The sequence below is a fragment of the Oryctolagus cuniculus genome, chromosome 10 (assembly GCF_964237555.1).
Source record: "Oryctolagus cuniculus chromosome 10, mOryCun1.1, whole genome shotgun sequence".
In the NCBI taxonomy this organism is placed as follows: domain Eukaryota; kingdom Metazoa; phylum Chordata; class Mammalia; order Lagomorpha; family Leporidae; genus Oryctolagus; species Oryctolagus cuniculus.
In genome coordinates, this window is record NC_091441.1 from 67,738,553 (window position 1) to 67,765,809 (window position 27,257).

Sequence of the window (27,257 nt, forward strand, 5' to 3'; positions counted from 1 at the left end):
ATGCCCATAAGTTGCCTACGGGCTGCATACTCCTATTGCAATGCTCTGTTAGCTTCAAGTATCAACATTCTCTGCTGTTTGTTTAGCTCGGTTGGAAACGGAGAAGCTGAATAGGCATTAGAGGAATCACCCGAGTGGGCACTGGACTCACCATGGATTATGAATGGAGCCAAGAGTAGTACTCACTACTGTTTTTACTAGGCTGTCTCAAGCGACCCTTCCACAGTTTGGAACACGGGAGTGAGTCTGTGACAGTAATCAGGGGTTACAGTCTGTGTTGCTTATTGACTGACATTTAACTGATGCTCAACAGGCAGAATGGGTGAACAAAATTAATAGGATTCCAGCTATGGCACACACAAACTTCAGATCTGATAACCAGTCCCCTAACTCTACAAACACAATGCACAGGTTTTCCCATGAGGGCAGGGTTTTTGTTGTACTCCCTACTGATCTTCCGAGGCCTGCAGCAGTGCCTGTTTGGTCAACGAACAAACATGCCCCCTGCAGTAACTCCACCACACTGCGCTAAAGCTCCGGGGCCAAGCGAGCCCCCGTTCTGCGCCTGCGCGCAGTCTCGGCGGGAGCGCGGGCTTGGCTTCCGGCCGCACTTCGCCGCAGTAGATTTGAGCCCTCCGGCCCTCCGTTGCGGCGGCCGTGTCGCGCTGTCCCGGCTTCCTTCGCGGTGTTCCCACGCCTACTCGGCCCTGCTTTCTCGGGGCTCACGGAGGAGGCGCCGTCGCCCTCCACGTCAGGGATCGGGCGGTGCAGATGGCGGCTCAGAAGATAAACGAGGGGCTGGAGCACCTCGCCAAAGCCGAGAAATAGTGAGTGAGGGACCCTCCCGTGGGCTTCCCTGGCGGGGTCCTCGCACCCGGCGGGAGGGCACCGGGACTGGGATCCGCGGCTCGCTGACGCCCAGGACGCTGGCGGGGGCTCTGGCCGGGGCCGGGCGCTGCGCCTGGGGATCGAAGGTCGCCCGACAGCCGGAAGTCTTCGGCGCGCGGATCCCGTGCGGTGCAGAGCGGGCTCCCGGTGCGGAGTTCGCTGCTTTCCGTCCAGCCAGGGTCTCTGACCGCGGCCCTCGGGGCAGGGTGGCTGCCTGGGTGGGGGCTGGCGTGTGCACTGTGGCACGTTTGGCAGCGTCCCTGGCGTCTGTCTAGTCAGTGCCAGTAGCACCCCCCGTCCCCTTCCCTCCTTTGCGACAACTCAAATATCCCTGGGGAGCGAACTCTTCCTGTTGAAAACCGCTGCTGTGGAAGAATCCCAGAGTTATGGAGGGGGCTGTAGATTTGTCCCGAAAATCCGTCTGCAGACCCTTCTCATCTGCCAAGCCTACTGCTCTGGGAGCGACAGCTGTGCCTTTTCTCCCTTTCTGTGTCGGTCCTGTCGCCATACGGGTACGGTACACAGTAGGCGCTCAGCTCCTGTTGGTGGAACTGCATTGATTCTCCTTAACCAATCCTTTTGACCTCACACCCCTCTCCCCCAAAATCGTCACTGCAGCGAATGTTTTAATCTGGCATTTCTCCATGCTGAAAAACCGCCACTGTGGGCTGGGGGGTGCTTCCATTCATAATTTGCTACTTCGAGACAGCTTTCCAATTGGAGAGTCTCCTTTTACCGCTTGCTCAGGCTGTAGTGTTGAAAGATGGATGAGCCAGTTTTCAAACTGGACAGTTCAAGCGCTTTCTGTTCCTCCATGTTGCTTCCAGGCCCGCGGTCCTGGGGCCGTCTGTTCAGGAGGCCCCCACAACGTCTTTTTTTTTTTTTTTTTTTAAGATTTATTTGAAAGCGTTACAGAGAGAGGTAGAGACAGAGAGAGAGGTCTTCCATCCGATGGTTCACTCCCCAAGGGCTGGAGCTGCGCTGATCCGAAGCCAGGAACCAGGAGCTTATTCCAGATATCCCATATGGGTGCAGGGGCCCAAGGACTTGGGCCATCTTCCACTGCTTTCCCAGGCCATAGTAGAGAGCTGGATCGCAAGTGGAGCAGCCGGGACTCGAACCGGTGTCCATATGGGATGCCAGCACTGCAGGCTAGGCCTTTAACCCGTTGAGCCCCAGCACTGACCCTGTCTCACTTTTCGGCCATTGGAGGGTGAACCAATGGCAAAGGAAGACCTTTCTCTCTGTTTCTCTCTCTCACTGTCCACTCTGTCTGTCAAAAAATAAATAAATAAATAAAAATAAAAAAAATAAAAAAGTATAATTAGAGTGGTGTGTATGTGAGAAGGACCATAGTACAGCTTATTATCTATGAAGAGTTGGGGCCAAGTATGAAGGGATGGCCGTGAACCCTAACTTTTCTAGGCAGTGAATAACCAGTGGGCCTGCTTAGCTTTGGTTTTGATGAAATAAATATGGGAGCATTGCAGGGCCCAGGGCAGCTGTGGCGTACTCAGTAGGCAGGGCGACAGAGTTGTTTCTCTGAACCCGCGCCAGCCGCTGGGGGATGCTGGAGTAAGCAGAAGTAGCCTCTCCCTGGAGAGCTCAGATGCACAGGAGGGTAGGTGAGTGAGCAGTTGAGGGAAACAGGTTTCCAGCGCTAGCGGACAACCTTCCATGGGGAGGCGGAGATACGTGGCAAGGAAGAGCTGGAGTGGGGGAGAAAGGCGGGGCTGTTAGCTCCGCCTCCAGGTGCTGTGAGACCCATCCGTGGGCTGTGTTAAAGTAATGGTCCTGGGGCCAGGATCCAGGGACATTTAGTCACCGTAATGACCTGCTGGGGTATGGAGGTGAAGCTGGCACCTGGGTTTAACCTGGGAGATGGAGTGAGGAGGGTGCCTGCTGTGGTAATGGGTATAGGTGAATGGGCCCAGTTACGGGGAGGCTGGGGCAGGGAGATGCTGGATTCAGGCTTGATGTGTTATGCTTAAGTACCTTTAGTTGCTCAATGGTGGCAGAAAAAATGGGTCAGGAGCTTAGGAAAAGAAAATATGATTTTTCTCTGTTTTCTAGTGATGATGTAGTTCAGTATTACTGAGTAGTTTTATACTGAATCATCCCAAAGGCAAGCATTTGGGATAACACTTAAGATGCAGCTCGGGACCCTGGCATCCCATATCAGAGTACCTGGTTCCCGACTCTTCTCCCGATTTCAGCTTCTTGCTGATAGGAACCTTGGGAGGTGGCAGGTGATGACCCAAGTGGTTGTGTTCCTGCACCCACCAGATAAAATTCTGGGTTCCTGCCTTCATCCTGGCCCAACCCATGCTCTTGTGGGCATTTTGGAGATTGAACCAGTGAGGGGAGAACCTCCCTTTCCCCCCTACCCCCACCCCACTTCAAATAAGCTAAATTTTTAAAAGTCTTCCCAAATTTGTGGTGCTTTTCCTATAGAAACTATCAATTTCCTATTGACTCTTAGGACAGAACGAGTCCAAAGTACTTACAGTTATACCCGTTCCATGTGAATTGAGCATAGTGCCTTGTTTCTTCCTCATTAATGGTGCTCGGTTGACTGGGGATGATTTGCTGTATTTTAAAGTCTCTGGCCCTTTCTGTGCCTAGCACATTGAACAGTTGAATGATTATATCCTGTTTTGGTGGGATTTAAATATATTAATATGCAGAATGTGAGGAGTACTTTGGGGCAAGGACAGAGAGTTTGAATTTTGCCTTATTGTGTGTGAGTTTCCTCCATTTCATGGATAAGACAAACTGCAATTTAAACAGTTTTATTTTTTGAGTGATAAAATTTTTTGTAAATTTGAAGAATTGCTTACAGATTTGAATCTTGTGACAGTGTACACATAAACTAATATTAGAAATTAAATATGTTAATCGGCAAGAAAAATTGCAAAATTAGGGCCCCTGGACGGTTCACACAGCTGACGTAAAATACAGGGTGCCCTGAGCCCTCTTGGGGATCCCCCCAACCTTCACTTAACGTTGCTTTCTGATTCATTTGATCCTAGCAGTATGCAATGTAAGCAGGCTTTCACTAATTGACTTGAAATTTAGAATTTAAGGTGGCGTTTAACAATTCTTAGGCACCTCCAGGTTTGGCCATCATTGGATTAATTTAAACTGTAAATCTGAAATTATTTTGAAATTGAGGAAAAGAAATACACTGTTGCAGAAAGGACAAGTAAGGTGAGGACTCACCCTTGACTGGACCTGGATTTGGCCCTTAGGAAGCCAGGAGCGTTCCTACAAAGAGGTTTCTTTTGGTTTTTATAATGGCCTTCTCTTTTGGGTCTTCTCCCTGCTCGCTAGTGGCTACTTCTCAGCCGTATTTTTGCTCTCTCTCTGATGCTCCCTTGAGTGTTTTGTCCTCGCTCTCCAGTCTCCCTAGGGGATTTATCTGTGCCTTGCTGTAACATATGCTGGTGGCTCCTTGGTTTGTGTTTGTGTCTCCTGTGAGCATGAGCTCAGGAGTCCACTGCTAACCATACTGTTTCCAGGCTTCTCAGCGTTTAATGGAGATGTTGTTAAACCGCGCATCGCTGACCCGCGGCCAGAGTTTCTGGTTCTGTCGGGGTGGGGTGAGGTCGTCGATGTACATTTCTAGCACGCTCCTTTGCAATTCGGATGCTGCTGGTCTAGGGACCACGCAGTGAGACCCTGTGCTCTGGCTGTCGCACAGACTTTAAAAGGAGTGAAAGCAAGAAGAGAAGGGAGAGATTGTGTGTTGTATTTATTGTGAATAAGTGTGGACAGAGATGAGCAAGATAGGGGGTTTGAATGTGATGGCTTCCTTTTTTATTTTTTTAAGATTTATTAATTTGAAAGGTAAGGTTAAGATAGAGGGAGAGACAGAGATTCATTCCCTACATGCCTTCAATGACTGGTTCTGGGCCATGCCGAAGCCAGGAACCCAGTACTCCATCTGGGTGTCCCGTGTTTGTGGCAAGGGCCCAAGTGTTTGAGCCATCTGCTGCTTTCCCGGATTCTTTAGCAGAGAGCTGGATCAAAATTGGAGCAGTCGAGACTTAAACCTGCAATTGTATGGGATGCCTGCATTGCAGGTGGCAATTTAACTTGCTGTACCACAACGCTGGCCCCAATGGCTATCATTTTTTAAAAAATATGTGATTTGGGGCTGGCGCTATGGTGTAGCAGGTGAAGCCGCCACCTGTGGTGCCGGCATCCCATATGGGAGCTGGTTCGAGTCCCGGCTGCTCCACTTCCCATCCAGCTCTGCTATGGCCTGGGAAAGCAGTGGAAGATGGCCCAAGTCCTTGGGCCCCTGCACCCGTGTGAGAGACCTGGAGGAAGCTCCTGGCTCCTGGCTTCGGATAGGCGCAGTTGCGGCCATCTGGGGAGTGAACCAGTGGATGGAAGACCTCTCTCTCTCTCTCTCTCTCTCTCTCTCTCTCTCTCTCTCTCTCTCTCCCCCTCCCTCTCTCCCTCTCTCTCTCTCCCTCTCTCCCTCCCCCCCTCCCCCTCTTCTCCCTCCCTCTCTCTTGCTCTACCTCTTCTTCTCTCTGTGTAACTCTTTCAAGTAAATAAATAAATCTTTAAAAAATGTGATTTATTTATAATGTAATTTATAAATGTGGTTGGTATCTTCTGTTAAATATGTGTTTCTTTTATTCTAGCCTGAAAACTGGTTTTTTAAAATGGAAGCCAGACTATGACAGTGCTGCTTCTGAATATGGAAAAGCAGGTATTTGTGACTGTAGCCTTGGTGCTCCTGTGTGTAATCTCCAAATAATTTGCCGCGTTCATCTCAACATAATACGTAACTCTTAATACTTTAATATCTAAAACAGAAAAAACAACTGCAGGAATCTTTGCCTTTTCCTCCACTTGTTATTTTTAGGGGTCAGGACCCCGGTACCTGTCTATTTCATGCCAGCAGAGGTGGGGGAGTGTGGGTGGTACCAGCTCCAGTTCTTAGCATTTAGCATTGCTTATATGTTGGTCAGCTTCATCGGCTTGAGTCATTTAAATACAATACTGCAGCCCTGAAGCCATATGCCTCTATTATGCTTATTTATTGAATAAGAAATTTTCTTTACTTTTTTTTTAAACTTAGCCTCATGCTAAACCGATCTGCAAGTTCTGTTTGTCATATGCTTTTTGTGAGCCTCACTTTGAGATACACTGTTACATATTCATGGAGAGCTAAAATTATGTACATATTTTAGTAAATTTCTAGATATAGGGTATAGACTATATAAAGTACCCCAAGTATTGAAAAACCCGGAACACATTTGCAGTTGGACTTCAGCAACAGTCCTGAACATAATTGCTAGTCTAACAGAGATATTGTGGGCAAGGGCTTTGGGGCAAATTTTACTTTAGTATCTCACCACAGACAGACAAATCAGCTAACGTGAAACTGATCAGTATAAGGTGGGATTTATTTTCTGGGTTAAAGAACTGATAATGAGTGTTCAGCACTTTCATTTAAATCCTGAGGAAACTCTGTCTCTTGCATGATGCAGATTGTTTAGATCTCGTAATTAAAGATAGAATTCTTAAAAGTCCAAACTTTAAATGGATTTTATGGACACCTTATATAAGGGTGTGTTTCTGACTGACTCTGAGGGAAATGTAACGAACTTGTTTTCTTTGTCTGGAAGACCGTCAGCTTGTTTCGAAACTAAGTATTCTAGGTCAGATTTTTTTCATGAAAATATTTTGTACTTATTTTCTTTAAAGAGTTTATGCAAAATATATTTAATCAGTAGAATAAAATTTTTAAAAAGGCAGTTACGAAACAATGTATAGGGTGGGAACACTAATATTTTGCTTGTTTTCAGCATTTCATTAAACGGAATTTTGAATGTATTTTTAAGAAACTAACACATTTCTTAAAGCAGTCTTCTTTTGACTTGTTTGTAAGCCAACACTGGTGAGTTTTCCAGCATGTGTAGGCCCATGTTTTCTGGTCATACCTGATTGTTACACTGTGATGATTACACTTGTAACACCTGGCTGTGTATTTCAGCTCTTGACCAGTTTTGTTTTCATAGACACTGAAACAGCAGAAAAGCTTTGTCTTTTAAAAAACTGTGTTGCTGGACATTTATCTATGAAGAGAGAAGGCTTACGATAAACTGATGTGTTTGTTGGTCTTCAGTGTGCAAATAATTCTAAGAGTTGTAACTAAAGCACTATTTTTATTGTTCAATGTAAAACTAGTAAAATAAAATGCTGCCTTTCGTGATTAAAGAACTTGTCTGTTATTTGTTATTTGGGAGTATTTGGGGGTGTTGATGGATTTGAATGGAAGTATCACGGATGTTGCCAGTAATCAACACTTTTTTTAAAAACACTTGAAAATACTTTTAGATTTTTGATAATCAGAAAAATTGCAAGTTTAAAAACTTAAAATGTTTAAAAGTTTAAAAAATATCTGCTTAACAATACTTCCTAAATGTTTAATTAAGTATATTTTGTAATATTGTGTAAAATGCAGATTTTGGTGATGATTCATGAGAGGAGTTTTTTAATGATGGATTAAAAAAAGAATCGATTTTTTTTTCTGTTTCAGCTGTTGCTTTTAAAAATGCCAAACAATTTGAGCAAGCGAAAGATGCCTGCCTGAAGGAAGCTGTTGCCCATGAAAATAACAGGGCGTATCTTTTTAAACACCTTATCTTCTCTTGCTATCAATTTGCTATACAAAGTAAAATGCTTTTAGATTAGACAATGCTTAAAACAGTTTTGCATTTTTAAACTCTGAAGGAGCATTCACAGTGCCCTTTGACTGTAGGGTTGGCACTGATTTGCAGAGCTGCATTTGGGAGTTGATTTTCTGTTGTTTTTGGTTTTGCTTCCTGTTAGTTTCACTTGGGAAGAAATGAGGGAACTCTGTAGACCTGCACCAAAGAATGAAGTAGCACAAGCATTGAACATTTATAAACTGTTGTATAAATTTGTGTGTAGTCTTCCCTAGGTATTTGAAATGAGATTTATAAGTAGCTTAAAATTTTGAATTTTCCTGATGTATTTTAAACCATTTAAAATGTTTTTTTTTTCTTATTTGCAAACTGTGGTCATAATAACCTTGCATTTTAGTAAAATTCTTTAATGTATAATCAAAATAGTTTCTAACTTGTACAATGTTTTTCACTGGGATTTTTTGAATTATGTAATTTTAAGAGACATCAACAGGCATCAAATAATGTATTTACTTGTTTGTAGAAGTATCAAGTTCATTGTTTTTCCTTAACTTTGACTTTGTTACATCTATTCAGTCTTTTTCATGCTGCCAAGTAAGTAAACATTCTCCACATTTTCAAGAACTTGTAGATTATGTTTTAAATGCCCCTGTTTTTCTGTAGTTCAGTCAGTTGTTCCCAAGTTAACATTTGTAAGTAGCAAATTATTTTGTTTTGGCCTAGTTTGTTTGCAGTTTTCTCAGTCTTTACTTGAACTTCAAAAATTAATTCACTCCTGTCTGTAAGGTAGATGGTGTCTCAGTGACATTCAGCATATTCTTCAAGACCATTTTGTTCAGTAGCCTATGAAGAAAATGAGTAAATTAGAAATGCTTTTTGTACTGATAGTTAATTGTCTCTATGGGAGAGAAATAGGGGGCTTTCTCTTGCTTTTATGGGAAGTATTTTTTTTTAAACTTTAGATATGTATGTCGCCTGAAAGGTCATTTAACCTTTCTGAGCCTTACTTTTCCATATGGAAGATAAAATCCTTTCAGCCTAATTACCTGACCTTCTAAAGGCATTATTTCCCATAAAAGTAAAAAGCGGAAGTGATGCTCTATGATATTGCAAGCCTGACATGATCTTTTATGCCTGAACCATGTTTAGTTGAAGTCACTTCCCCACCAGCAGTACCCTCATCAGAAGATTTCTCCTCTTGTTTATTTCTTTAAGATCTCTTCAGAGAAATTCTGTTCTCTTTACAGAGCTTATGAGCAGGCTGGCATGATGTTGAAGGTCAGTAATGTTGATGTGTCACACCACTGTGTAGGTAAGATGAATGGACCGGGGCGTTAGTGTAGAATTTTTGTTGAGGTTTTCCTTCCTGTAAAGCAGGAGATGGTGAAGCAGTTACCTGTTGGAGTAATTCTAATTGGGCCTGCAGCGTACAGTTGGTGTCTTAAGGCCGGGGATGTTAGGAGTGAAACTTAAGATACAACGCCTTGGAGGGACTGGAAGCAGCAAAGTTCTAAGTTGGGTGCCCAGGACAGACGTGCATTACTTCAAGAAGGGCCGTCAGGGATGTTTCCTTGCTTATGAGAACTTAAGGACATCTTAATGCAGTAAAAATGTATGAGTATGTATATTTACTCACGGATTATAGGAAGTTGAGACTTTGTTCATTTTATATCAGTTGGGAGCAAAGAGAACCACAGACGTACTCTTGCTGCTTTACTGGTGGTTTTGGGATGGAGTAGTTTGACTAATATGCCTATGCTGCCTGTTATACTTACGCTCTGTGAAAGCAGGTTAGGAAGTGACATCCTGTAGTAGTGAAGACAGAACATAGGATGTTATGACCGTAACTCTCAAAGTAGCAACTGAAATGAAGTATTTTCCTTTCCATTTATATATATATTTTCTAGTATGATAAAATTAATTTTGAATTACTTTTTAAAAAATATTTATTGATATAGAAAGTTGGAGTTAGAGAGACTGGAAGAGAAAGAGAGAGAGATCTTCCATCCACTAGATCACTCCCTGGATAGTTGCAGAAGCCAGTGCTGAGCCAGGCCAGAGCCAGGAGCTCCATCCACATCTCCCAATGTGGATGGTAGGGGCCCAGACACTTGGGCCATCTGCCAGTGCTTTTTGCAGGCCTTTAGCAGGGAGCTGAATTGGAAGTGGAGCAGCCAGGACGCGAACCGGTGCCCATTTGTGTTTCCTGTGTCGCAGTCGACAGCTTTACCTGCTATGCCACAATGCCAGCCCCAAGTTGTTTAGTTTTGAATCTTCATTTTAAGAACTTAGGCTTCAGTAAAGCCTTTCTTTTTAACGTCTATGACTTTTTAAAATATTAACTTACCGGTTTATTTCAGTGGCCACATGTTCATTGTAGGAACATTTAATTAAAGTAAATTAAAATTAAAGTAAAATCAAAGATGCTCAGTTTAAGTTTCATAGCCTTTGACCTAGGAATCCCAATTCTCTGAATCTATCATAAAGCAATAAAGTGTTCGCAAAGGTTTACGCATAAGGATGTTTATTGAAAGAATGACAATCTAAATTTTTAATAGGAAGCTGTTTAATAAATTATGATGCAACTTTATGATAAGCTTATATACCCATTGAGGTAAAGCTCTTCTAGCTAAATATGCACCTGAATTGGTGTGAGTTATGTTGTAAGTAGTTCCTTAGCAACTATAACTGCCTAGGAACTGTCATAAGAATTTCTCCTGCAGCCAAAGAAGACCAGGTATCTGCTGTGACCATCTCCTGTCTTGATTTCCCCCTGACAGTTAGGAAGCTTCCAGGTGTCTATTTCAGCCTCACTGTACCGTGTGCCTGTTAGCAGGAAGCACAATCTTGGCACAGCAATGCCAGAACACTGTTAATTCTCATAGCCTCAGTTAATTTTCCAGCTCCTGTGCTAAGACTTGATCTTCATCAGAATTTTTTGTTCAGGCATCATTTTTTGTTGAGGCCTGAGGGTTGAAAAGTCACTGCTTTGAAGGAAAAGTAAGCTTACCGGATAAGTAAAGATAAAAGAAGGTTCTTTTTGGCATGCTCATATATTAAATTAAGTGCCTTGGGACAGTCTTGGTCAGCATTAGGTGACACCACTAGTCCACAGTTAATTCTGTGGGGTAAAACTCCTGCCAGTTTGTCATATAGACCTTCACATTTATCTTCCAGCAGGGCCTGGGGAGTAACTGTTTGTAGGTGGAAGATTGAGGGCAGCCACCGAGACGTGTTGCCTCTGACACCAATTCTGTCACTTTATGACTCTTACGTCCTAGGAGCATTAAAGTTACTTGGCACACCCACTGAAAATAGCCATATTCTGGTGAATGGTAAGCTTCTAAGTAGGCAGCCATCCTTTTTTGTGGAAAAATATCAGTATAGTGGTTGGATGTTTGAGTCACAAGCGCATTTGATTGGGTGCAGACAGGGAGATGTAGTTACACACGTTGACGTGTAGGACTCAGCTGGCGCTTACATGACACAGTCTTCTCATGTAATGATGCTCTGCCGGTCTCGTCTCCGGGAGAGCTCAGGAAGGAGGGTTCCTGTGTTATATTACTTTTTATCCCGCCAGTGCTTTTATATGGTGGATGTTCAGTGTACAATTAGTGGACAGGTGAATTAGAGGGAGAAATATTCTGCAAGAACCGAGATGGTCCTTGGTGCTAAGGTGGTGAGACGGGCTTTGCATTCCCAGGTAGCCTTCCACATGTGCTGCAGCCTTACATTCTTTCACCTTTGGATTCTTCAACAGAAAGTTTTTTTTCACTGAGATTTGGGGATATAGTACACTTTTCCACTTGAATAAATGATAGCAGTTTTATTTCATAGCATATCTTTCAGCCTGTTTTAAGTCTCCATTGCTAAGTGATTTTAAAAAGGTATATTTTGGAGTAACAGTGAGCCCAAAAGCTGTGTTCGAGATAGCCCATGAATTGGTCAGCCTACCAGGGGACTGTCTAGGCAGATTTGAAAGCAAGCCATGAGATGTCAGTGTGGTGCCTGTTTTAAGATTCATGTCAGCCCTGAAGAGATTACTTTTGGAAACTTTATATCTGGCTTTTCAATATTGTGTGTGTTTAATTTATATTTAAAATTTTTTTCTTGGAGATGTTAGATATCAAGTCCGTAAGATCCTGAGACCGACTTACAAATTAACTGTTAAGATTTAGGGTCCTATGGATATCAGTCAGAATGAAGAGGGTTGCAAGTGCAGATGAACTCAGAGCGTAGGGGAATGACAGATCAGTGAGGCAGGCCAGAGTGTAGGGCAGTGGGCAATGGGAAGGAGATAGAAATGCAGCCGATTCCAGGAGGCAGGCGTGCCTTATCTACCAGGACAGCTGCTGCCCAGCCCAGCTTGTTAGTGACAGTGTAGGAAGGCAGTCCTGCCATGGCCGTAGCTGTTGATCTTTTTAATAGGAAGCCACCACACTGTTTTTGTGAAAAGATCTGCGTTAAAAATATGGTACAGTTCAAGCAAAACACACTTAGAAACAAGAGACAGTCCCTGGGCTACAACTCTGTGATCTTTGGTGTAGTCCTTGTTTAGGCTCAGTAAATGTTTAGAGAATTGTAAACGCTCAGAAAATATTAAAGAGCGAATTTCTTGGTTCCTACTACTTGGCTAGTTTTCCTTGAAGCCTGAAATGATGATGTGCTCTGTGTAGAAATTAACTGTGGTTTGTTTATGGCTTAGTTAAATGAAACTTGATTAGTAGAGTCATAGTGCAAAGACCTTTTATATTACATTTGCAGGGGATATTCATGAAGTTCATGGAAAATATGTTGTAAAAAATGTGTGAATTTCAGGTTTTTTTGCACTTAAATAAACTCACAGTAACTTGTTAAAATGAGTGTGAACAGGATCTAGTTTGAAGCACTAGCAAGGGTAAGAAAGCAGCTTCCAAAGAGCCACTGTCAGAGCCATGTATGTTGTACTAAAATTGGAACAAGAGCAAACGTCCAGTTTGTGGGGAAGCCAGGGTGGAAGCATGGTAAGATCGTTGTTTTACGAAAAGTTTATGGGCACAGTGCTCCGAAGAAATCAGCAGTTTACAAATGGGTAACGGATTTTAAGAAAGGACAAGTTGATGTTGAACATGTAGCGTTCAGCAACAAACTGTCCACATCAGTTTGCAAAGAAACCAATTAATGTTATTCATGCTTTGATTGAAGAGGCCTGAAGTTGAGCAGCAGAAACAATGGTCGACACCATAAACATTTCAGTTGGTCCTGCTTACACAGTTTTGACTGAAAAGTAGAGCAGACTTCTGGCTTAAAAGGTGCCGAAACTTGCACATGGATCAGTTACAGACAAGAGCAGAACTTTCAATGGAAATATTGAATAAGTAGAATCAAGACCCTGAAGCATTGCTCTGGAGAGTTGAGACAAGACATGAAATAGTCCTGACGAGCGAGTACAGCCAGGGCAGGGGCTACCAAGAGGTGGAAGTGGTCCAGTCAAAGCAAAGTAGACCTATCCAGAACAAAGGGCTTGGTGGCCGTTGTTTGAGATGCTGAAGGCATTTTGCTTGCAGATTTCAGGAAGGCCAAAGAACAATCCTAGCTGCCTGTTACGGGAGTGTTCTGAGAAAGTTAGCCAGAGCTGCAGCAGGAACACATCTGGAAAAGCTTCAGCACAGGCCTGTCTACTGTGATAAAGCTGCTGCTCATTTTCCTCATCAAACAAGGACACTGCTTGTGAGAGGTTGATGGGAAATGTCCTGCTTTGGCTCCCTTGGATATCTTTCTGTTTTCTAACTAAACAAAATCTTTCAAGGGCACCCATTTTTTTCTTTAGTTGATAACCGAGAACCGGTTTGTGACATGGTTAGATTCTTAGGACCCTGAGTTCTTTAGGGATGGACTCAATGGCTGATGTCACTTACAGAAGTGTCTTAAACTTGGTGGATCTTACGTTGAGAAATAAAGTTTATATTTTTTATTTTTATCTTTTCCTTTCACTTTTTTATGAGCTGCTTGAAGTTCCATTGTTATTTGTTACTCTTATGAACTAGGAGCAGTATAATTGAATTTTTGATGGGTACTGTATTTCTGAAGTTGAGGCATTTCTGATCTGTGCTGTATCCTGTGCCTGCAGGAGATGCAGAAACTGCCAGAGGCTGTTCAGCTGATTGAGAAAGCCAGCATGATGTACCTGGAGAATGGCACCCCTGATACAGCGGCCATGGCATTGGAGAGAGCAGGAAAGTGAGTGCTGGGGCCTTAGTTAGAAGCACAGATATCTCTGTAAAAGTCATTATCTTTTGGTTTCAACAAAGTTCTTTAAAGAACAATTTTCTATTTCTCATATAAGTCAAATTTTCTTCTCTAATTCAGGCTTATAGAAAATGTGGACCCCGAAAAGGCTGTGCAGTTGTATCAACAGACAGCCAATGTGTTCGAGGTAAGTTTGACTTTGACTTTCTTCTTTCGTGACTCGGAACGCTTAGATTCATAATAAATAGCAAGCAGACAGTGATTGCTTCGGGAACCTTTCCGTGCTCAGAGCTGCTCTCCAGCTCCTTTATTCTGTTAGAGAGTAGTCAGTGGGCCAGCACCCTTGGCGTTCTTGCTCTTGACCCAGAGCTGTTACTTTATGAAGTGGTTGGTGAGAGACGAAAGGATGTCTGCATTAAAGTGGCCACACTTCTTTTTCTTTGACCCCTTCAGAATGAGGAGCGCTTGCGGCAGGCGGTTGAGTTACTAGGAAAAGCCTCGAGACTGCTGGTGCGAGGGCGCAGGTACGCCTTTCAGACTGCTTCCCCTGCGTCCGTGTGTGCTCTGACTCCACATTTGGGACTGGTAACTTGGGGGATGGCTTGTTCATCTCTTCTATGTAAACTGTAGACACACCAGACCACTAGTAGAAAAATGAACTTATACTAGACAGAAGGCATATTGGATTAGATATTAAACATACGCTGGTTTTAAAGGGTACAGCCAGAATTTATCATGGAGTGCGTTTCTTGGCTAACACTGGCTTGGCAGCATGGGAGCGAAGTCGTCTTGATCTGTTACTTGTTTAGATTATAATCTTGCTCTCTTGAGGAAACGTTTATGTGTAAGTGAGAGAGATGCCTTAAGTGCTCACCTGTGAACATTGACAGGTTCTTGCAGCCAAATAGTGTCATCAAAGAGACTGTTGCTTTTTTGAAATCCTTTGTGTGTCTGACTTCAGGCATAAATAGCCAGACCTTTGAAAGGTAGGCTGCTATTGGATTTTCCTTTTGTTTAGTATGTCGTTTATGCTTGGTAAACCATTTCTGTCATCAATAAAATTGTTTGCCCAGTTCTCCTTTAATGATGTTAAACGCCTTTAGGAGCTCGGAAGTCTGGAGAGAGAGATCCGAGTTGAAACTTGCCCAGAGCTCTCCTGTGACAGAGAAGACCCAAGATCTGTTTTGTCAGGGAATTAAAGTAGAAATCAGCGTTCCCAGAAGTCAACAGCCGACACACTAACTCAGGCAGTTCCCACCTCACATGCGGTTCTGTTGAGCCGCTGCGAGCACTTTGCCCAGAAGCAGAGCTGTCCCTGCCGATGCTGCAGGGGCAGAGTGGCTGTGCTGTGAGGCGCTGTCCAGGCTCCGCCTCTCCTGAGGGGGAAAAGGTTCAGTGATGCCTTTCCTGTCTTTTCATTCTGCCATTGGGTGGAATAGGAGAGGAGACAGCAGACGGTGGGCGAGCTCTGCTGGGCCTTTGTCGCTTTTCCCTCTCCCTTCCCACCTGAAGCTCCTCCAGTGCTCCCAATGCCTCTCTACTGTGCCAGGCCCCTCCTTGGACTCCAGGGCAGGGGAGGAAGGGGTGAGGCTAATGACAGCCCGGTGTGGGCGTCAGCTCTGCCTCTGGCGTCCTAGAGCACTTCTGCTTTCACAGTTCTCTCCCTTTTGTTTCCCAACCTGCACATTGTCTAAACTTGAGAGAGAGGCCAGGGTCTGCTGTGAGAGGGGACCATTCTGCAGCCGCAGATCTGTGTCTCTCTAGAGCACGCTTAGTGGTCGTAGCCGCCCGCGTTTTGGAAACACTGCCGGTTGGTTGTGACACATGCGTGCCGACGGCTGTTCTGATAGGTAGTGAGTTCCTCGCAGGCCGCGCTGGCGGGGACTGCGGCTGCGTGGGAGCAGGACTGGAGTGCTTGTGGCTGTGCTGAGGAGGCGGGCGTTGATGAGGAGGGCAGCTGATAGGGTCTCAGTTACATCTTGACGGACTGTATTTTTTTCTTTCAGTAAAATACATTTTTTAAATAGTGCTTTCTGCTGTATTTGAACAAAAACTTGATTTTATGGAAATACTTTTTTGAATTGTCTAACAACATGTGAACTGATTTAAATTTGTTCAGGAATATGAAGGTGTCTGATAACTTTGGAAAGTATTCCTGGGAACCTGTGGTATGAAAGAATTGTCTGCTGCCTTGGTACTTCTTTCAGGAACTTAAATAGTGTAGGGTAAGAAAAAACGGAGTTTATATAAAGGGGAGATAATTGAAGCAGCTGTGAGATATTATTAAATGCCTTGAATTGATACTGTGATCATAAGCTGCTTGGAGGCCGTTAGTTGCCAAAGAGAACTAGAACAGAAATAATTATATACTATACATAAATCACATCTACTCACAGGATGGGGCATAAAATTTTAAATCTTTTGCTTACGTTTGGTTAATATACTTTTTATGTGAGACTGCAAGATTTTGCCCTAGTACTTCAGTTTATATGTTAGTATGGTAGGATTGCATTATCTGTTTAAATGTGTTATATTCTCCTGTTTGTCCTTGAGTTTCAGAGACCCTTAATTCAGAAATAGTTCAGAACTGGACTTAGGAGGCTTCTGGGATAGCCTTAAAATCAATCCTAAGGGGACCAGCATTGTGGCATAGCCAGTTAAGCACCTGCAAGGCCAACATTCCATATGAGTGCCAGTTCGAGTCCCTACTGCTCCACTTTTGATCCACCTTCCTGTTAACGCATGTGGCAGAGCAATGCAGGATGGCCCAAGTCCTCGGACCCCTGCATACATATGGGAGACCTGTATGAAGCTCCTGGCTCCTGGCTTTGGCCTGGCCCAGCCTTGATCATTGTGACGATTTGGAGAGTGAACCAGTGCATGGATGATCTCTCTCTGTATCTCTCTGTATCTCTCTCTCTCTCCCTCCCTCCCTCCCTCTCACCCTCCCTCCCTCAGCCACCCCCATCCCCCCTTTCCATCTCTGACTCTGTTTCAAATAAAATAAATCTTAAAAAGGAAAAAGTCAGTCCCAGTTCCATGCCCTTTGAGAAAAGGCCTTTCCAAAAAGTTCATCATGTCTTCAGGCTTGTATCTCTGTGCCCTCAAGGCGGGTTGGGACGGCTGAGCCGGCTGACACGTGTGTGTTATTCTCAGTGAACCCAGATCCCATTGTAAGACCCACTTAGCAAAGGCAAGTGCTTCTTCCTGCCAGTCAGGTCACTAGATCCTAGCACGGAGAAGGCTGGGTGGTGTGTCTGTGTTGGAGCGGGTGGCGTACTGGTTTGCAGAATCCCTAGGTTTCTGTCTTAGGTGACTGTCCTGTCCATGGTGCCAGGAGTGACTGAGGTAACAAGTGCTAACTGCAGGCATATCAGTGATGGTCGCAAACTGAGTTGGGAATATGATGCATAGTCTAGCGTGTTGTGTGGAAAGTTCAAAATCTGTCTTGGAGTTCAGGAAATAGTGGGGACAAGAGGAAGAATTTGAGTCACTGCCCGAAGGGGGCTGTTGAAGGCGTGGGGATGAGTGAGGGCCTCCAGCGGTTTCCTGTCACATGCATTTATGTTCTGTGGGGCTTAGATTTGGTTTTGTTTTATTTGGGTCTAAGTCTGCTTCTGAATGACAGGAGATAAAAGTAATTTATTATCTCTTCAGCAAAACCAGGTACATTATGTTAGGAGCATTAAGAATTATCTGATAGGAAAGTAGAAATCATTACATTTCATTATAAGTAACAAATAATTTCCTGAATACTTTGGAAAATAGTTGGCTCTATATGCTGTCTCATGAACTTTTAGTGAAACTGGTGAAATTTTTTGACTATGAACCCATGTAAGTACACAGTATTTCTCTTGGCTCTTTCTCCCAGGTTGATAAAAGCATAGGGAAATGCTATATTTATACCAAGGAAATAAATAATTCATGTGTGAAGAACATAACCTTTATAGTTAAAAGCATGAAAAGCTTAATATACCGAGATTCCTACTAGAATGATATAGTCTAGGCATTATGGCTACAGAATATTCTGATGTGATGCATTTTATAAAACAACATCTGTGATCATTACAAATGGTACCTGAACACAGCTACCTGTATTCCCCTTGCTTAGTTTTCTGTTTGTGTAACAAATTGCCACAAATGTAGCAGCTTTAAGCATCACTCACTGATCACCCCTCAGTCTCTGTGAGAGGAAGTCTCAACATTGTGTACAGCCGGGTCCTCTGCCCAGGTTTCCCAGCTGAGGTGAGGTGTCAGGTGCTGCTGCTTCTCACCTGAGGTTTGATGCCTCTTCAGGCTCACTCACTGCTTGTGGGCAGAATTCATTTCTGTGCAGCTGTGTGACAGCGAGCCCTGCTTTCTTGTTGCCGCTCCTCCGGCCAGGCCAGCTCTCGGGTCTAGAGGCTGCCCTCAGTTCCTGAGCGTGTGCCTCCTTAGGTGCCTCACAGCATGGGATTTTGTCGCTGATCGGAGGCCCGTAGATGTCAGTCTGCACCTTTAGGACTCACCTGATGAGGTCAGACCCTGCACAGGAACTCTCTGGCTCACTCAAAGGCAACTGATTACTGTCTCATCACGAAGGAGAGGTCCCATCGTAGTCAGAGGTCTCAAGACGAGACTGTACAATGAGTGTTTTTGAGAGATGAGAATCTTGTACTTCCACTGTGGCACTCAACTTACAAACTGACTTTGTTCCAAAAATTTATCAGGCCAGCTTTGAAAACTTCAGAATGCATTTCTCCAATGAGCATTATTTTATGAGACATTACACTGCCAGACACACAGCCCACAAAACTTCAATTTAACTCACAGTATGAGTAGCAGAATTAACCGCAAACCAATCCACTGTGTGTATACAGATGCAACTGTTTGTAAAAGATACTTAGCATGCAGATCAGTGGGGTGTGGAGGCTGTAGCATTATTGTATCTTTGTTTTCAGTCACAGCAGCACCTCTCTGTTCTAACACTGCAGCCTCTTGCCCTTCCTGGCTCTGGGACTGTGTGAGTTCCCAGGGCTAAGCCACTGAGTAGTTGCTCTCATGACCTTGGACTGTTCATTGGATGAGAGAATGGGGAAAGACTGCAGAATGCACCCAGTCACAAGTTGGGTGCTACTAAGGGACTGCTAGAATTTGGAGTAGAGTAAAACTGTAGGGAGATGAGGATTTGCTGGAATTAGGGCTGGGAAGAGGGATGGTAGGGCTTGGAGCGTTTTGGGGGAAAAAGTTTGGTGATTCCTTTCCTGTCATTCCATTCTGCCATCGGGTGGAACAGAAGAAAAGGAGACTGGGAGAGTAGATAGAAAAGATGCTGTTGAAAACTGAGGTGTGGCGAGGATTTTGTTTGGCTCATGGGGCCCAGGGCAGAGTGAGGGTGAGTGTGAGTTGGGGCAGGGAGGGAGTACTGAATGGTCTTTTCATGGGAGGGGAAAAAAATCGGGTGGTGAAGTTCAGGACTGTCTTTAGTACATTTTACAAAGCAGTTCGCTGAATTTGACAGGTGCTCATGAGGGGCCAGTGCTTACTGTACATAGACCTCTCCATGTGGGCTACCCTATTCCTGAGTTCTTTGGCTTTCTCTGTCATCTTGATGCCTGCAAAGGGAGAGTCAGACATTTCAGCGAAGCCAGATGGGCAAAGCTGGTGGAAGTTGGGTTAGGGAGCAACCACTCAACGCCGTCCCCTTTGTTTCTCTGGAGTCTGTGATGTGAGATCCGTCACAGAACTCACCTCTGCTGTACCCCGTTCAGAATGGCTTGTTTCACATTTCTTTGTTCTGTCTCTAGGTTTGATGAGGCAGCCATCTCTATTCAGAAAGAAAAGAACATTTATAAGGAAATTGAGAATTACCCAACTTGTTATAAGGTATTCTTTAAAAGTGTTCAGTTTTGGCTTTGGATTGGATAATGTTTCATATTGCTATAAATAAATACTTAAGATGGAATTCTGTGGCTATGTGAATATTTCTGTAAAGTAATGCTTAGTGGACCTCAGAGTCTGACCAAGATTGAATAAGCCCGTGGCAGCCTGTCTCTTCTGCTAATTACAACTAAAACTACCAAAAAATATAGAAATACCCCAGACTCAGGAGAAGTAAATGAAAGCAGGCAGATTGGGGAGGGCAGTAAACATTCGGAGAAGCAGCTGATACTGGAGTGAGCTGGCCATGGCTTTTCTTTATTTGTTCTTGTCCCATTGCCCTGAGAGAAGCCCCAGGGTGTGGAGCTGGGCAGCAGAGGCTACAGCCAGGAAAGAAAGGAGCCCTGTCTTAGAGGAACTAGGGGGAAAGCCCCCATTGTCTACAGCTGTACTGGTGGCTCCAGTGAGTGGAACTCCACAAGAGGCCTACTCTGGCTGGAGGAACTGGGAAGGTGAAGCTAAGAGAACAGGGAGAAAATGCCAGGAAGGAGTGGTGGGAAAAGGGACTTCCTGCCCTCACCAGTCTCGGCTTCGTGCTTCAGCTGTGCGTGCGTGAGACAGGCTCAAAGTGGGAGTGCAGTTTTGAGAATGAAAGTAAGATTTAGACCACTGTCCACGTCTCCCACTGCTCCTGAAGGGCTTATACATGGGGCAGACCCAGAACAGCGCAGCGAAGGATTTGAACTAAAAAACACCACCCAGCGCAGGTGAGACGGCGGCCGCCAGGACCAAACCGTGCTGGTTGTGTGCTGAAAGCCTCTGCCTGTTCAGGGAACACAGCAGAGGCTCTGCGGGGTGACTACGCAGACGTCCAGGATCCAGTCCAGAGTAACTGCACATACAGAACCCGGAAAAGACAACTGATGAACCCCAGAATGACCCAGACGTCGGAATCGCCACACAAAGACTTTGAAGCAGTTGCTGTTAATTGGCTCCACGGGAAAAGCATAAACACAAAATGTATGGAGAAGACGATTTTATAGAAACTATCAAAATGAACAGTTTTAAAATTGGAAAATGCAAGAACTGAAATAAAATAATGGAAGGGCTTAATGTTATGGAAGTGACAAGATTCAGTGAACTTGAAAGATCAGTGAAAATTTCTGAAGACTAGAGGTCAGAAAGATTCTTACCAGTCATAGGCTTGATCTTATTTACTACTGCTTTTGTTGGCGTGTAAACAGTCTCATAGTATCAGTAATTTATTGAGAGTTTTCACGCATCTTTCTTGTAGTGTCTTTCTAAGACCTCAGAAGTATAATTGTCTTTTTAAATGCCCTTTTCAAGACTGAATCTATAGACACTTGAAAGACATTCTTTACAACACAACGGCCGTACCTCAGGCTTTGTGGTCAGGTGTGGGCCTCACGCTGGCAGGAGCTGCCGCAGCTGGGAACCCGTTAGCGGGGCGGAGTCTCAGGCTGGCCCCAGGCCCGCTGCACCAGATTCTTCAATTCATCAGCACCCCTGGTGCACTGCACTATGCACATTTGAGTTGCAGAAGTTCTGTCCAAGGATATTTTTCTCTCAGGGGTCCTGGGTTACTTTAATGGAGAATTTACTAGTGTCACAGATTCAATGAATTTGGACCATAATCTCCTCTTTTTGTTTTAGAAAACAATTGCTCAAGTCTTGGTTCATCTGCATAGAAATGACTATGTGGCTGCAGAAAGATGTGTCAGGGAGAGCTACAGGTAGGACGCTTGGGGTCGGCATTTCTGTGTGTTAAACTGAGAGTGTTGCAAGCACACATGCTTCTGGCCAGGAAATTGCTTTAGGAATCTTGGTCGTGGTGGGAGCACTCGACCACCCCTTCGGCATTTTACAGTAGGATTTGTACTAGTGGGTTTCTCTCCTGAGTTTGTCTCTCTGGGACTTTCATGAGAGTGAATGACTTCTTAGTCATTTAGTTCTATTTGCCTGCTAAGAAATAAAGAACAGGAAAAGGAAAAACAAAAACTTCTCTGATTATATGCTGCCGAAGGATGAAAACGAGGGACGTTCTTGTTAGTGGTGGTTCAAATGAGCCGTCTAAATCTAGGCACTGTTGACAATTTGTGCTGGATCCTTCTTTGTTGTGGGGGCCTTCCTGTGCACTGCACGGTTTTTACCTGCATCCTTAGCCTCTACCCACTGCATACCAATAGCACCCTCTTTCCCCTGCCCCACCCCCGACTTAACATCTGCAGACTTTGCCAGACCTCTGCTGGGGGCAGGATCACCCCTGGTGGAGAAGCATTCGTGTAAGGAGAGGTGAGCAGTGTGATTTTGTGCTTCCTGTAGCATACCAGGCTTCAACGGGAGTGAAGACTGCGCTGCCCTCGAACAGCTTCTTGAAGGCTATGACCAGCAAGACCAAGATCAAGTGTCGGAGGTGTGCAACTCACCGCTCTTCAAGTACATGGACAACGATGTAAGTGGGCCCCTTTGGTTAACTTTGCTCATTGCTCTTGAAGGCTTCTAGTGAGATGGCTTCTCAACTATGGACTTGGGGGTGTTCCTACCCTCTCTTTGTTGCATCCAGCTATACTCATAAAGGAGTATTTCACTGCTACTGAATTTCACTGAGGTTTAGATAACTTGTCCACTATATGGGTTTGTATCTATATATATGTCCATCTAACTGTGTTGATATGTGCATATTTCAGTTTTTTTGCCTTTTTTTTTTTTTTTTTTTTCCATTTCATTTGAAGGGCAGAGGAAGAGAGATAGGCAGGGAGAGGTCTTCCATCAGCTAGTTCCCATCTCACCCCACCCACCAACCCAGTTCTTGCAACAGCCAGGCTGGAGTCAGGAGCCTATGATTCAGTCTGGGTCTCCTGCTCTGGGGGCCAAAACCCAAGTACCTGAGCCATTACCTCCTGCCTCCCTCCCAGGGAACATGTTAGCAGGAAGGTAGATTGTAAGCAGACCTGGGACTTGAACCCAGGTACTCTGAATATGGGATGCAGGTGTCCCAAGCCATGTCTTAACCACTGCAATATGCAAATTTTTAATTCAGCCTCACGTATCAGATTGTCCTTCCATCTGCTGTCCACCGTGGTTGCTTAGTTTATTAAGTTTCCTTTAGGCTCATGTCTGAAGGAGGCCCACCATATAGCAGCCTAACACTGTGGGAATCCAGCTTCTGAGCCAACCAGCTGTGGCTGCAGGTCATGAACTGTCTCTAAGCCTCAGCCAGCTCACCTGTGAAAACAGAGTTGCCGTGCTTGTCTTGCTGGGCTGTCAGGAGGAGCAGCCTCACAGGAGGCAGGTGCGCACCAAGTGGCCCGTGACTGAGTCTCTGTTATTTCCCTGTGTGCCTTTTTCAGTGGACCAGTTTATTTGGTCTCATAGCTTTAGAGTCTTATCATCGTATCAGATCCATTTTAAGACCTCTGATTTTTTTTTTGAAACAATATATGTAGAGAAGCTATCTTTTTTAGGTAAACTCTTATAGACACATTTGTAGATTTGTGTGTATTTCTTAAAAAATTTTATCCCTAGAACATGCCCTTTCACTCAACAGATCTTTGTGTTTCATAGGTACTAGCAGTGTTACCTCACTGAGCATGTCCAGGTTATCTCAGATTCCCTGGGGCACATGCTTGACGTTGTTCCCAGTGTGTACCTGCCGCACGCGGTCACAAGGCATCAGCCGCAGAGTGTCGCTGTGCTTTGTTCTTCGTCTGCGCGGTGCGAGGTGGGCCTAGTGTTCACGAGGGTAGCGGAGGAGGCGCTGTCGCTTCCTCACGTTCTGGGCTTCTGGTTCCCCAGCTCTGAGGACCTGTGTTCTCGTTGACAGTACGCTAAGCTGGGCCTGAGCTTGGTCGTTCCGGGAGGAGGCATCAAGAAGAAGTCGCCCGCAACCCCCCAGGCCAAGCCTGATGGCGTGAGCGCGGCAGCCGCCGAGGAGGAGGAAGACGAGTACTCAGGAGGGCTGTGCTAGTGTGTGACTTGCAGCCAGTAAGGGGGAAACGGAAACGGAACAGGGACATCTGACAGCATCCGGGAGACTCGGGACTTGTTTGAGGGAGTCCGCTTCCCTGAAGTCGTGATTTGGAGTGCTAATAATGAAGACCCAACTTTCGGTTACCATTTCCCCAAACCAGCCAGTCAGCCATGGTGTCTGCTCCCTGTGGAGCACTGCTTTTGTTTTTTCTTTAGAATTAGCAGAAATATGTTGTCATTTCTGTCATTGTGGCACAATTGACTGGAAAATTTACAAGCCAAATTCTAGCTTGATGACATTTTAAACAGCCAGGGCAAACAGCGCAGGTAGTCTTCCCTCTTCGGTTCTTGAGTTTATTGTTGGAGAATTTTCTTTGCACTTCTTTTAACGACTGCTGCTCAAAGTAAACTCTACTGGTAAAAAAAAATACAATTAAAATTTTTTTTTGTTTTGAAAAGGAAATGTGTTCCTATGATTTTAGATGTATTTAAATTGTTAAATCTTTTCAGAGCTGAGATTGGGACAGGAAGCCTTACTTACTGTAAGCCTTACAGTATTGTTTAGTCCAGAAAAGCTGCAGTCGGGCCCTTACAGAACTCTACAGGGAGTAGAATGATCCTGTCAGGGTCCCTGTCTTCTGAGAGGTATGGCTTCTTCCTCTGTCTGTAAAAGTCATAGTGACTGACTCCAGACCTACTTAGGTTTTTTTTTTTTAACCAAATGAGAACTAATGAAGATGTTTTCTAAGCATCCTAAGAGAGATGTAATAATGGCATCAATCTACTGTGTAGTGCATTTTTTTCTCCCAGAATAATTTCTCATTTAGATTTGCAGCTAGACTGTAAGTTGACATGGGAAATGGTGTATATTACACACGTTTAGTTGAAAGGGAAGAACTGTGTTTGAAAGACATATTTAAAACACTGTACCATCAATATTTTAGTACTTTATAGTTCTTTCCTGAAATGCTGTCTTTGTAGCATTCCTGTTTACCCTTCAGATCCAGCTCATGATTGGAAAGAATGGACAAGCAGCAGTACACGTTCTGCACGCACACACCAGCCAGAGTCCTTGGTTGTTTATTCGTGCTCTGTCTCCGTCCCTTCTTTGAGAAGGGGATACTTGGTTTTGCTAGACTTCCTGAAAACACTGAGGAAGAGAATCAGGGATTTAGTCTCAGTTCCATGGGAGCCCTCAGGCAGGTGTGCTTGGGTGGGTGCACGTCAGTACACAGTCTTCGCTGTGGATCTGATAGAAAACACTAAGCCGTTTCATGTTTTCCACTAAGTTACTCCCCTAGTTCTGCAGGTAGTCAGCTCATTTCCATTGCTTCTATTGAGATGGTGAGCAATCCAAATAAAGCTCTATCTCAGCATTTCTTCTCAAGACGTGTTAATGTTTCAAAGATGCTGCCATTGCTGCTTGACCCCTTTAGAGCCAGGGAGGAGCTTCTGGAGTCACCTGCATTAGTTCTCTTTTGAGCTAATGAGCAGTCTCTTCAGCAGCTTTGGCAGAGCTTTAAAGATGATTGTTAATAGACCACGTTACCCATTACAACCCCAGAAAAAAAAGTTCATTTTATTCTTCTTACATACTGAAAATTTAAACAGAAAGGGTGGGATCATTCCCTGCTTTCTGTCGCAGCAATACACCTGAGCTCCAGATAACATAAAGGGCTTGTACAGTGCAGCCTCCCTCACCCTCCCTGCCCTCTCGTGAGAGCAAGTGCACCAGGCTCGTGGGTGTTTCTTTGGCAGGGTTATCCTCTGTGCTGTCTCTGAGAAACATTTGTTCCACATCTATACATTGTCTTCCTCTTATGTAAGTCGTCATCTTTTTTTTTTTCCCTGAGAGTATAGTCAGAAACAAGAAACTCAAGTGTTTACAAGAAAAACGATTTCCCAAAGTCCTAGTGTCATCACTTTTACCAAATGAAAGTCTGCATGAGTATGCTCAGAATCTAGTATTCTGTGTTCTATTATATTGTAAGTGAAGTCAATCTACAGAATATATTTAATATATTGCATTTATTTGTACATATGCAGAGTTTGGTATTTGTGTATGGAATCTGTACTTTATTCCTATTTTTTCCTGCTCTTTGATGAGTAGGATATTAAATGTGTTGATATAGAAATATAAATTATTGTTCCTGTAGAAAGATCATTATGAAATAAAACCTGGAACATTATAAACATGATTCTTTTTATTATTTTGTTTGTTTGTTTTTTACAAGAATAATGTTTTGTCTGTCTTTAGTTGTATATTCTGCTCTTTGGGAGTCAGCTGCCACTGGGAAAATCCCAGTCATTCCTGATCTAAACTCTGCTACCTGGGGAGGTAGGAGACTAACACACCTTCCAAGAGGATAATTCCTCCCTTGGCTTAAGTGAGGTAAACACTGTAGATTAGGAGACTAAGAAAACTCATGTGAAGTGCCATTGTTTTGTGATTCTGCATAAACAGCACCTTGATTACTAGCAGATTCACTGAATCAAACATTTATTGAATGCTTTCTGTTCTTATTCCTGCCTTTGATAGAATAGAAAGCAACAGTAAAATCTGGTACCTGGATTTAGAAGTTGGAGTAGGAGTCTAGAAGGAGTGGTCCTTGGACGTTATGCAGTTCTGCATTCCACTCAGGACACCGGGCGGCGTGTTCTGAGTGCTGTGCGTTCCCCTGGAGTCTGGCCATCAGACGCGATGGCTGGGAAGGATAAAGGACGCATCTCTCCCCTGCATCGAACTCATGCAGCCGCAGCTTGGGAAAGGCTCAGTACTGGCTTATTGGACGAATTCCATTTAAGGCCATTAAAAATGTCTTGAAAGCAGAAAGGACTGAGGCAAGCATCGATTTTGAGAAAGGAGAGCAAATCTTCCTCTCTGTTTAAAGGGCAAGGAAGCTTTGTGCAGATAAGGAGTTTATCTGATGCTGCTTAAAGTTCCCTGAGTCAGCTTCGTTTACAAAAGTTGGCAGGTTGAACCCTCTAGAGTTTAAGGCTTGAATATTTTATGCTTACAGACTTTTTAGTATTTGATTCTTCTAACTCTTTCAAGGGACCTAATTTGGGAAGTCATAAAACTTAGCTTTTAAAATCTTTTATAAACCCTTAGCAAACATTTGTAAAGTTAGTATATCCAACATACACGTTTGGTAAATCAAGCCTTCAAATTTTCAAATGCTGTTTGTGAGTTTAAATCCTCAAATTAATCATAATAAGCATTTAGAATGAAAACTAAAAAGTTGATGTGTCAGATTTTATTATATGAACATACCCAGGTTATTGCAATGATTATAAATTTTGTAAACTATAAAGGATCACATGATCAGTAAATCTGACCTACTGCAGCAATATTGAAATATTTATTTTTATGCCTAACCTGGGGTAATTCATTTAACTTAGCCAAATACGTAGCACAAGTCTACCTTTTGGGAGTGGTTAAAATCCTGTTTGGTTCCATGAGAAAGTTAAGAGTTCGGAGACGAGGCTGTGGGTTCTGAGTGCTGAGCACCTGCAGGACAGTTGTACACATGTGCAGGTGAGCAAACCTGGCCCCTGCTCGTGCTCTGTCAGTGGGGACACCAAGCCTGTGTGTTTCAG

General features: G+C 44.0%; 1 protein-coding gene across 1 annotated transcript; it reads left to right on the forward strand.

Annotated features, from left to right (window-relative positions):
* Positions 1-579: 579 nt before the first annotated feature.
* On the forward strand, positions 580-25,850 carry NAPG (NSF attachment protein gamma). Its single transcript, XM_002713567.5, has 12 exons — positions 580-827; positions 5,547-5,614; positions 7,451-7,535; positions 8,157-8,174; positions 8,828-8,858; positions 13,690-13,799; positions 13,929-13,995; positions 14,262-14,332; positions 19,595-19,673; positions 21,342-21,421; positions 22,011-22,140; positions 23,512-25,850. The coding sequence occupies exons 1-12, from the start codon at positions 772-774 to the stop codon at positions 23,653-23,655; spliced, it is 939 nt and encodes a 312-aa protein (XP_002713613.1). The 5' UTR covers positions 580-771; the 3' UTR covers positions 23,656-25,850.
* Positions 25,851-27,257: the final 1,407 nt, after the last annotated feature.

Excerpts from the sequence above, each read along its gene's own strand:
- NAPG (XM_002713567.5), top strand. The coding sequence starts at position 772 with ATGGCGGCTCAGAAGATAAACGAGGGGCTGGAGCACCTCGCCAAAGCC. Across the intron at positions 8,859-13,689 it reads AGGCTGGCATGATGTTGAAG|GAGATGCAGAAACTGCCAGA; the intron begins GTCAGTAATGTT and ends CTGTGCCTGCAG. Across the intron at positions 19,674-21,341 it reads ATTACCCAACTTGTTATAAG|AAAACAATTGCTCAAGTCTT; the intron begins GTATTCTTTAAA and ends TTTTTGTTTTAG.